Consider the following 11185-nt stretch of genomic DNA (forward strand, 5'->3'; position numbering starts at 1 on the left):
CTTACCGCAGTTCATGTCATTTGCCAAATAATCCTAAGGAGCAAACGTGTAAAATCGACAGAAAAGTTTTAACTCCCGGTTTTACTACGGTATCACTTATTCTTATTAAAACAAGCTAACGATCTTTGCGTTAACATCCGGTTGTCAATAAATTGTTTATATCCTTGCGAATGAATTATCTCGTCATGGTATGGTGCCTGAGAAATAACTACGAAAGCCTTTTAGAGTTGTTGAAATTTAACGTGTATCTAATGCATCGATCAGTTCAAAGCTTCAATATCCCCTCTGGGAAAGACTCCGAGCATTTGAAATTTAGAAGATTGGTTCGCTCAAATTCCTGCCCCAGTGGGCGAAAACTGTGTTCAAATGCCCTGTCCAAGCGCCGGATTTGATGATTGGTTTTTCTATAAAAGGTAAGATCAGCTGCATAGACCCTCTATACTCATTGACCAACAATTGGTTTGACTATCCAAGACCTTGTAGACCAATTTGATTTTTCCGAGCCATCTGCTCGCGAAGGAGAACTCTTTACCTTTAACACCTTCATATTAAAAGCTGCAGCACCCGTGTACCGCTGGTAAGACTTAAGACTTCTGGTTAAAATTCCCCACCCACCCAGGCAAGGTTCCAATACCCCACCCCCGGACATAGACGACAGCCACATGCCCGTGGGTTGCCCAGGGGGGAATGTTGAAGCTTCGAAATGATCGGCGCATAAGTAGAGCCATTGATTTGACATTTATAGCGTGGAAGCGATCAGTTGATTTGTAAAGCGTTTGGGATTCAAAACAAGTTTTCTACGCATGTTGATACCACTAAGACGTCAACAACGAAGTCATATTAGACTTTACTTTATCAGACATTAGTATGGAATAAACAGCAGGCCAACTACTGTCATGTTATGTTTCATTCGTTATGAAAAGAGTTACTCTAGTCTTCACGTAACTGCACTTTTTCATCTTGGATAAACTGTTAGTTAAGAGCTGATGAATGTTCAAATCGTGTCTTCTGCGTGATACCTGTCCATGTGAGATCATTTGTGACTAACATTACTGTATGCCATAACACTTAAGTTTTCCGAGCGTATGATATCCTTCCTCGTTAGCATGGCCTGTATCACCAAACCTCAGCTGTTTAACCGGAAGATGTGTCTTGTCAGTAAGGAGACCGCTATCCTCACGCAGTATGCCGTCTTCCTTGTCACAATTACACATATTAGCAGGGTATGGACATGAGCTGGTCTTCCCGCATGCGCACGTACCACTGCCGGGTGACGCTCCTCCCCAGTAATTCATTTTGATCGAATCCCGTGACACCCGCCATCCAAAACTACCTCTGAAGAACTGTGAATAACGGCACTCATAACTGATAAACTGTTCGCAGTGTGATGAGACTCTGGTGAGACTCGCCAGCTGAGAAAGACTCGCTCCGGTGTAATGAATATCACGTGAGTAACTGCCCGGGCTCTCATATCCCTTCACATGTGTTCTACTTTCGCTATCGTGACTGATAACTGTCACGCCAACTCCATTCTTGCCACTCATATCACAGTAAACTGTAAAAGGTGCACGAGGACCCCCACCGTCGGGATCAATGACGTAATTTCCACTTGTAATACTGACATATTTTCGAATCACAGAACAAGAAGTTATATTCCGTGGATTGATAACTCTTACTTTGCTTTCTACTGTTGTCAGAGCATTAGCTGCTCTACAGGTGTAAGATCCTTCGTGTGATTTCTTGATGCTGTTTATTACCAGTGTTCCATTCTGTAGAACATTGGACCCTGCAGGTAAGGACGAACTGCCATGCTTCGTCCAAGTGATTGTAGTTTTCAAGTCACTCTCGACCACACACGGCAGATGAACAGTTGAGCCAGCCATTGGAGCAATTTCTTTTGGGGGTCGAGCTTTAAACCGCAGACGAGAAAATACCATGAGGTGAAATGTGCCTGCTGCTGATCCAAGAATATTTTCCGCCCTACAGATGTATATTCCTCTGTCTTTTTTTGTCACGTTATAAATTTTTAGTGCTCCTTTAATGACTTCAGCTCGATTTATCGGCAAGTTTCCAAACGCTTTAGACCACGTGATACTAGGCTGAGGCTGACCAGAAGCACCGCAGGCGATACTAACATTTTGTTTTTCCTCAGCTAACACTTCGTTAGATGATAAAATGATCTCAGGAGCGACTGTAAACGTTTCAAGAGAAAGAATTATGAGTTGTAAAGACAATGAAAGTGATCTCCTGAGTTATCATGGAGGTCAATCAGTTAGCTTTAATCAACAAGATTGAAGAAGAAAGAACAATATATAGTTAGTTGCAGTTAAAATAAAAATACTTATCCATATGCATAAGCAACGTATGGTTATGAACGTTGTGAGAATTAATCAGATAGCTCGTGCAAAATCATTAATCCGCAGATTCTTCCTGCATTTAGGAAATAGTTCTCTATTTGCAAAAGAAATAGACTGACTTACATTGAACAGATAACTTCGCCGAGGCGTTCACTTGTTCCAAAAAACTTTCAGCTCTGCATGAATAAACTCCTTCGTCACCACGTCTAATGTCCCTCACAATCAGCTGGCCTCTGGATTCCACTTCGTGACGTCCAAAAGGGAGCGTTGAGTTCAGCTTAGACCACGTGACTTTTGGCTTTGGATTACCATCCGCAGTACATTTTAACATGGCTGTCTGACTTTCATTGACTGTCATTCCAACGGGACGCTCTAACAGAGATGGGGCTGAGAGGGACTGGCCCGGCTCACCTTTAGCACCTTTCACACCCGACGGGCCTGTAAGTCCCACGGAGCCAGGGCTCCCCGGTTTTCCAATGTCCCCTTTTATTCCTTTCGGCCCCTGTACTCCTATTGGTCCATGTTTGCCAGGAGGTCCGTTTGGGCCTGGTTTCCCTGGAGGACCCGGTTTTCCCCGAGTTCCCGCTTTGCCTCGACGACCCCTGTTACCTTTTGGTCCTGGGCGGCAGAGTGTCTGATCCTTAGCGAAGAATTGGTTTTGCAGTAGACTAAGTTCTTTTTTGATAAGCCTCTGTAATTCAGCTGATGTTAGGTTTGAATCCTGTTGTGAAACGTTTAGAGCAGAGCGTTTTTGTCGGCTTGGGTTGGCGTTCTCTCCATCTGAAAATCAAAGACTCGCCAATGAAGTAATGTGACTAACTATACATCAGCACTAAAGACACCAAAATCTTTCACCATCCTACAAGCATCATTTTGATCTGGAGAGAAATTCATAGCTGTGGTATGGAACGCGATGAAAGGAAAACTAATTCCTAAATGCGATTAATTTAAGAAAATGAGAAAATTTATAATAAAACAGTATATGTCTTGTATCAATAAGTTCTAAACAAAAAATGATGAACTTGGTTGTACAGCTGTACTGATCTCGAGGTTAATAATCCGCTGGAGACTCTGGTCGGATCTAATCTTTTTTCCTTTCAAGGAAAGGCACGGCCCTACTTACATTTTAAAAGTTTGATGTAAGTCCATAACTTGCTACACTACAATTGGACAGAATAGATAAGGATGATGGGATTTCGTAGATTTGGTCGACTTCGTTTTGATAAAATCGATTATATAAAAAGAGTTCAGTGATGTTACTTGGTCTCCTAAGGCTAGCGTGTACCAGTGATAGAGTAAAATAGAGATAGCGTGCGTTTTCAACTATGTCAAAGGTCTAAGCATTCTACTAAAGCGTGGTCTATAATCTCCAATTTGCAAACTTAAATTGCACAAGCCTATGATTGATTTTGCACATGAGCTTGTGAGAGTAGGTGTCATCATGTTGATCATGTTGAAGCCTCTTAAACAATTAACTAATTTATGTTTGTAGTATCAACTAACACCAAGTTACCTTTGGTCGCCGGCCGCGTTGTGCTCTCAGGTTTCAAACTGTACCATCCTCTAATATTCTGCTGTACTTTTCGAAGGACTTCTGTCTCCATCTTTGCAAATTCGTTTGCTGAGTTTAAAATCATTTGATGATTTTCTTGTATTCTGAGCTCCTGATGAATTAACGCGACACAACAGAAAACCGACAACAAGAGGCCTGACCCGGAACGCAAACGGTTCAATGTTTGTCTTCTGTTCGTCTGCTTCTGCTCTTTTTCTGTTTCTTTCATCTTCACAGTGTTCACAAAACTATTTTGGATATCAGACATAACTAGTGGGATGTTTTTTCATCTCACTTGTTAAGCCTCCTTAATGCAGTTCTGCTTGGCTCTAGTGACGTTTAACTGTGGGGAGAGGTGGAATGCGACGGTAATTGATATGTTTCCAGTATCTAAGACTTTAAAACATATTACTAGAAACATGTAAATAGAAGGCTAATATGTTAATCGATAGAAGAAAATTCGTGTTTGTGTGAAACATGAAGTTTATTTTAACTTTAGATGAGGTCAACTCAATTGTCTAAGGGCTTTAAACTTCTCTGCTTCAAGCGTAATGATCGATAATGACATCAATTTCCTGGTGCTACAATGTGCAGATAGACGGTAATCTCATCGTTTGTAGAAAGGTCATGTTTGGGTAAAACGGGTAGTTCGTTTAAAACATCCTTATCGACGTCAAACCTATCTGTAAAGAACTAGGAAGCCCCTGATTTTAAGTCTTCTCTTCCGTACCTTAAAGCGACAATGTCATAACTCCATGTCATTTATCACAGAAGGTTCGTGTTTGAGTATAATGGGAAATGTATTTGGTTATTTTTAAAGAGGTCAAACCTATCCTCTTAGAGCCGGGAAGATTTAAAGTTCCGTGCTCCGCACACAATAAAAACACTTCCAGATGAGATTCCTCAAAATTTTAAATTTCCGTTTATGTGCATTATTTTCTGTCCTAATCAATATATCGTTTGTTACATTATTAACATTATTCTCCGGGTCGAAGAACAGGCGGTCCAGTGTCTGTCTTCTGTCTTTTTGTTTGTCTGATGCCCCTGTTTCTTTCATCTTTGCGAACCTCACAAAAATGTTTGGGAATCAAGCAGATCTAGAGGGAGATTATCACTTAACTTGATCGGTTTCCTGCAAAGGGTTCTCTTGGGCTCAGGTAGAGTTAAACTGTTTTAGGAAATTGAGCTCACCGATATTTGTACACTTACAACATTAACACTGAGGAAACAAAGTCGCTTACATTGACTTCCTTTCGTGCTGTAATATTTTACGCGTCGAAAGATGATGACGTCTTCAGATTTCGTTATCCAAACCAGGCCCGGTTGTTACAATTGCTCGGCGCTGTCCAAGCAAGATGATCTTCTTCTTCCGCTGATAAACGCCTCAAACCCACCGCTGACCACTTGAGTGGCCTTTTCAAACCACGGGAAAACCAATGAAGACAATGCCTCACATGAGTAGAACTCAGAAATGTTTAAAAACCTACATTGTATTTGACGGTTGTGATCACAAAAACGAAAAAGTGATTCATAAGTGCTTCATATGCCAGTTTTGATTTTGAGTATTGTCTTATAACATAAGAACTTTCCCTAAATCTAATATAAAAACTTGCCTCAAATTGGAAACGTTGCTTACCGCAGTTCATGACATTTGCCAAACAATCCTAAGGCGCAAACATTTAAAATCGACAGAAAAGTTTAATTTAACTTCTTTTACTGTGGTATCACTTACTCTTATTAAAACCAGCTATCAATCTTTGCGTTAATATCCGGTTGTCAGTAAACTGTTTATATCCTTGCGAATGAGTGATCCCGTCATGCTATGGTGTTTGAGAAATGACTACGAAAGTCTTTTAAAGGTGTTGAAATTTAACGTGATTCTAGTGCGTCGATCAGTTCAAAGCTTCAATATCCCCGCTGGGCAAACCTCCGAGCATTTTGAAGATTGGTTCGCTAAAATTCCCGCTCCCACGGGCGAAAACTGTGTTCAAATGCCCTGCCCAAGCGCCGGATTTGATATTTGATGATTTGATTGGTTTGCCTATAAAGGCAAGATCAGCTGCCCAGACTTTATACTCATTGACCGACTATTGGTTTGACTATCTAAGACCTTGTAGACCTATTTGATTTTTCCGAGCCATCTGCTCGCGAAGGAGAACTCTTTATCATTAACACCTCCATATTAAAAGATAAAAACACTTCCGGTTCAAATTTCCCACCCATCCAGGCAAGGTTCCAATACCCCAACCCCGGACATAGACGACAGTCACCTGCTCGTAGGTTACGGGGGGGGGGGGGGGGGGAGGTGTTGAAGCTTCGAACTGATAGGCGCATAAGTGAAGCCATTGATTTGACACTAACAGCGCCGAAGCGATCAGTTGATTTGTAAAGCGTTTGGTTTCAAAAAAAGTCTTCTACGCATGTTGATACCACTACGACGTCAACAACGAAGTCATATTAGAATTTACTTCATCAGAAATTAGGATGAAATCAACAGCAGTCTTACTACTGTAATGCTATGTTTCATTCCTTATGATAAGAGTTACTCTAGTCTCCACGCAGCTGCACTTCTTCATCTTGGATAAACTGTTAGTTAAGAGCTGATGAATGCTCTAATCGTGTCTTGTACGCGATACCTGTCCAAATAAGATCATTTGAGAGTAATATTACTGTATGCCATAACACTTAAGTTTTCCGAGCGTATGATATCCTTCCTCGCCAGAATCGCCTGTATCACCAAACCTCAGCTGTTTAACCGGAAGATGTGTCTTGTCAGTAAGGAGACCACTGTCCTCACGCAGTACGCCGTCTTCTTTGTCACAATTACACGGATGAGCAGGGTTTGGACATGAGCTGGTCATCCCGCATGCGCACGTACCACTGCCGGGTGACGCCCCTCCCCAGTAAGTCATCTTGATCGAATCCCGTGACACCCACCATCCAACACTACCTCTAACGAACTGTGAATAACGGCACTCATAACTGATAAACTGTTCGCAGTGTGATGAGACTCTGGTGAGACTCGCCAGCTGAGAAAGACTCGCTCCGGTGTAATGAATATCTCGTGAGTAACTGCCCGCCCACTCATATCCCTTCACATGTGTTCTACTTTCGCTGTCGTGACTGATGACTGTCACGCCAACTCCACTCTTGTCACTCATATCACAGTAAACTGTAAACGGTGCAAGAGGACCCTCGCCATGGGGATCAATGACGTAATTTCCACTTGTAGTACTGACGTATTTTCGTATTACCGAAGAAGAAGTCATGTTCCGTGGATTGTTAACTTTTACTTTGGTTTCAACTGTTGTCAGAGCATTAGCTGCTCTACAAGTGTAAGATCCTTCGTGTGATTTCTTGATGCTGTTTATTACCAGTGTTCCATTCTGTAGAACATTGGACCCTGCAGGTAAGGACGAACTGCCATGCTTCGTCCAAGTGATTGTAGTTTTCAAGTCACTCTCGACCACACACGGTAGGTGAACAGTTGAGCCAGCCATAGGAGTCATTTCTTTTGGGGGTCGAACTTTAAACCTCAAACGAGAAAATACCATGAGGTGAAATGTGCCTGTTGCTGATCCAAGAATATTCTCCGCCCTACAGATGTATGTTCCTCTGTCCTTCTTTGTCACGCTATGAATTGTTAGTGTTCCTTCAATGACTTCAGCTGTATCCATTGGCAAGGTTCCAAACGCCCTTGACCACGTGATTCTAGGCTGAGGCTGACCAGTAGCACCGCAGCCGATGGTGACATTTTGTTCTTCCTCAGCCAACTCTTCGTTAGATGACAAAATGATCTCAGGAGCAACTGTAAATGATATAACAAAAAATTTTTCAATTGATATTTCCTTTTTCTAATTTATTTTATTGATTTTGCGTCGCCTGCCTTATCGGCACTTTTGTTATTCTTCTTTTTTTTTACCCAAAATAAGGGGGGGCCCTAGATACGCCACTGAATAGAGCAAAATAGCTTACTTTGAACAGTCAGTTTCGCTGAGGCGTTCACTTGTCCCAGCAGATTTTGCGCTTTGCAGGTGTAAACTCCATCGTCCTCAGCTTTCACGTTTTTCACTACTAGAGCGCCGCTGGTCTCTAACAGGTGACGTCCAGCTGGAAGGGACGAATTCATCTTGTACCACGTGACTGATGGCTTTGGGTCACCATTAACCGTACATTTCAACGTAGCCGTCTGAGTTTCATTGACTGTTATTCCGACAGGACGCTCTGATAGAGATGGCGCTGAAAGCGACTGGCCTGGCACACCTTTGGCACCTTTCACACCGGACGGACCTGACGGTCCCTGGGGTCCGGGGTCTCCCGGTTTCCCGATGTCCCCCTTCATTCCTTTCGGTCCTTGAGCTCCTACTGGCCCACGATTGCCAGGGGGTCCATATGGGCCAGGTTTCCCTGGGGAGCCCCGTTTCCCACGGGTTCCCTGTCTACCCTGTTTACCCCGCCTCCCTTGGCTTCCCTTAGGTCCGGGGCGACAAAAAGTGTAATCTTTAGCACAGACTTGGTTTTGCAGCAGACGTAGTTCTTGTCTGACCAGTATTTGTACATTAGAAGATGTTATGGTTGAATTTTGCTGTCAATCATCAGGTGAAGAGCGTTTTGGTCGTTTTGGGTTAGCTTCCTTTCCATCTAAAAAATAGAAGACTTCAATTTTTTAAAAGTCGACCTTGCTTGCTTCGCCAATTACCAAACAGAATTACTTCTGACGATAGGTTAAGGTCAATTATCCCAGTCTGAAATATGTAGTCTCGATACTTAAGTTTATGTAAATACGCAAAACATAGAACTCAAAAATCAAATAACATTGATAACAATAATAATAAAGCAATAAAGTCGAGTTTTCTAAATTTAATTTTTTGAAACATTCTCCAAGGAGCCGCGCAGTTTTTTTTTCTCGGAACACATAGATACACTGCATCAGTATTAACAGCTGTTGTGTCGCATCAACAATTTATAATGCCTTGGTCGGACTTTGAAACACCCGTCGCACTTTGTATTAACAATTGTCGCACTTTGTGATAAAAAAGCTGTTGATCTTTTCAACGACCTTTGTATACATTGATAAAGTTATCAAAACATGCATCATCCAGTAATGAAATAAAAGAATACCAAGTTACCTTGAGTCGTTCGCCATGTACTCCCCGGTTCCTCTTCTTTATTGCGCCATCTCATATCATTTTGCTGAATTTTTCGAAAGATTTCTGTCTCCAGCTTGTTAAATAACTCTGACGAGTCTAATATCAGACGATGATTTTCTTGTATCCTGAGTTGGTGGTGAATTAGCGCGATAAAACACAAAAGAAACAGAAGCAAGCCTGACCCGGAGGACAGGCGGTCTAGTGTCTGTCTTCTGTTTCTCTGCTTGTCTGCTGTCTCTGTTTCTTTCATCTTTACAAACTTCATAAAAAAATTTTTGGGAATCGAGCAGATTTAGAGGGAGGCTTTTACCTGACCTGATCAGTTTCCTGCAAACGGTTCTCTTGGGCTCAGGTAGAGTCTAACTGTCGTAGGAAATTGAGCTCACCGATATTTTTATCACTGAGGACGCAAAGTCGCTTGATTGACTTCCGTTAGTGCTGTAGTATTTTGTGCGTCGAAAAACAATGACGTCTTCAACTTGCAAAGAGTTCGTGTTCTAGTAAGACGTGAAGTTTATTCAATATTATCTGAAATGAATGCAAACCTATCTCCTCAGACCAGAAAATTAGAGTTCTCTGTTTTACACGTATCAGAAACAATTCTCTGATGCGACATTATTCGCTCACACAGACTATAAGTTCATCGCCTGCAGAAAGTTCGTGCCGGTTTGAGTATAGCCAAGGGGAACATTATTTAGTGCTATCATATATACATGAGCTCAAAAATTCTTCTAAAAACTGGAGACAAATCTAAAGTTCTCTGTTCCAAGTTTTCCAAGCGTCACAACAACAATTTCCTGACGCTGCAATATTTAGCGCGCACAGAAAGATGATATTCCCTTCGCATGCAGTAAGTTGGTGTTTGAGTATGACGGGAAGTTTATTATTACCTTAAAGGAGGTCAAACGTATGTTTAAACCTTTGTTTTAAGCCTTTTATTTCTATTCTTCATGTCGCAAAAAAAAGTTTCTTCTTTGCGTTCCTTAAATTCTTTAAATTTCTGTTCATTTTCTTTACTTACCGTCCTAATCGTTACTTCATTTACTACATGCGAGAGAAATCAAGACAACATCACAAGGTTTATTTTTCATTTTACACATCTATCCAGAGACATTTAGCGGGGTGGAGCTTTAAACCGCAGACGAAGAAAAGAGCTGAACTGTGTCTGCTGCTAAACATTACCACTGCTGCTGCTAATCTCAGAATATTCTTTGCCCTACGGATGTATGATCCTCTTTGTCACGCTATTAATTGTCAGTGTTTCGTTAATGACTTCAGCTCTATCCACTGGCCTGAATGAAACAAACAAACAAAAAATCTGATCAGACGATGCATGCACACTGACGGAATTAATTTTTAAGCGAAAAAAGAGTTAGGGAGGGACCATCATTTTTCTGAAGGGGGGTGTGAGAAATTTTCTTATGCAAACCGTGATTTTTTTTAAACGTATACGTCTCCGCAAACATTTTTTTCCAACATCATCTTAGTACAAACCACAATTTTTTCCATTTTTTTCTTAGCGTTCCTTTTATTTTTGCTAAATATTACCATTACCTTATTAAATTATTCTACGAAGAACGTAATCAATAGTTCTATAGCCACTTCTTTTGTCGATATACGCTCCAATCACCATTTAAATTTTTTTGGCAGCTACTGACACAAACAAAGGGCATACGACAGGAAGTAGGAAAAGGAAGTAGCAGGCGTTTTTCGCGATTCCATAATGTTTCCACAGGCCGTCATACTCGTACCACCCGGCCTGTGGTACCTAGGGCGAAGGCAGGCACATTGCTGATTTTAACTGATTGCCTTTGCCATAGGTCAGTTCAAATAACTTTAAAGTAGCAATGATAAATATAGCCAAGATTGAAGAATGTGATTTGTTTAATACAGTTTTGAGAAAAATACCTGATAAATGAAGTTTTGTAGTAGGACAAAGTGTTGACAAGTAACGTTGAGATTTAATTGCCAGAATAAATTCCCATTTTTTCAAGAAATATTCAGCTATTTTCAGATTTTTTATTTGCTTAATACAGAGTAACCAAATTGTGTTAATTTTTATACTAATGCTTTAATTTGTTACTTTATTTTTTAATTTCGGTTTTGGTAATAATATTTTTTAATTT

At 41.1% G+C, this 11185-nt stretch overlaps 2 protein-coding genes across 2 annotated transcripts; both read right to left on the reverse strand.

Annotated features, from left to right (window-relative positions):
* Window positions 1-79: 79 nt before the first annotated feature.
* On the reverse strand, window positions 80-5301 carry LOC149048240 (uncharacterized). Its single transcript, XM_089199017.1, has 4 exons — window positions 5151-5301; window positions 3871-4252; window positions 2481-3137; window positions 80-2191 (listed from the first exon to the last, which is right to left on the reverse strand). Exons 2-4 carry the CDS (start codon window positions 4175-4177, stop codon window positions 1050-1052), a joined length of 2106 nt encoding a protein of 701 aa, XP_089055143.1. The 5' UTR covers window positions 4178-4252; window positions 5151-5301; the 3' UTR covers window positions 80-1049.
* A 1061-nt stretch (window positions 5302-6362) lies between these two features.
* Window positions 6363-9380, reverse strand: LOC113666082 (uncharacterized). The gene is made up of 4 exons (XM_089199019.1): window positions 9031-9380; window positions 8785-8814; window positions 7885-8494; window positions 6363-7717 (listed from the first exon to the last, which is right to left on the reverse strand). The coding sequence occupies exons 1-4, from the start codon at window positions 9322-9324 to the stop codon at window positions 6576-6578; spliced, it is 2076 nt and encodes a 691-aa protein (XP_089055145.1). The 5' UTR covers window positions 9325-9380; the 3' UTR covers window positions 6363-6575.
* Between the last annotated feature and the right edge of the window lie 1805 nt (window positions 9381-11185).

Source organism: Pocillopora damicornis, chromosome 3 (assembly GCF_964200805.1).
Source record: "Pocillopora damicornis chromosome 3, jaPocDami1.2, whole genome shotgun sequence".
NCBI lineage: Eukaryota > Metazoa > Cnidaria > Anthozoa > Scleractinia > Pocilloporidae > Pocillopora > Pocillopora damicornis.

Bases quoted from the DNA above. Each gene is read 5' to 3' on its own strand.
- LOC149048240 (XM_089199017.1), bottom strand. From the start codon at position 4,177: ATGTCTGATATCCAAAATAGTTTTGTGAACACTGTGAAGATGAAAGAA. The intron at 3,138-3,870 runs GTAACTTGGTGT...TTTGATTTTCAG, and splicing joins AACGCGGCCGGCGACCAAAG to ATGGAGAGAACGCCAACCCA. The intron at 2,192-2,480 runs GTAAGTCAGTCT...AAACGTTTACAG, and splicing joins GGCGAAGTTATCTGTTCAAT to TCGCTCCTGAGATCATTTTA.
- LOC113666082 (XM_089199019.1), bottom strand. From the start codon at position 9,324: ATGAAGTTTGTAAAGATGAAAGAAACAGAGACAGCAGACAAGCAGAGA. The intron at 8,495-8,784 runs GTTTCAAAAAAT...GATGATTGACAG, and splicing joins TGCGCGGCTCCTTGGAGAAT to CAAAATTCAACCATAACATC. The intron at 7,718-7,884 runs GTAAGCTATTTT...TATCATTTACAG, and splicing joins AGCGAAACTGACTGTTCAAA to TTGCTCCTGAGATCATTTTG.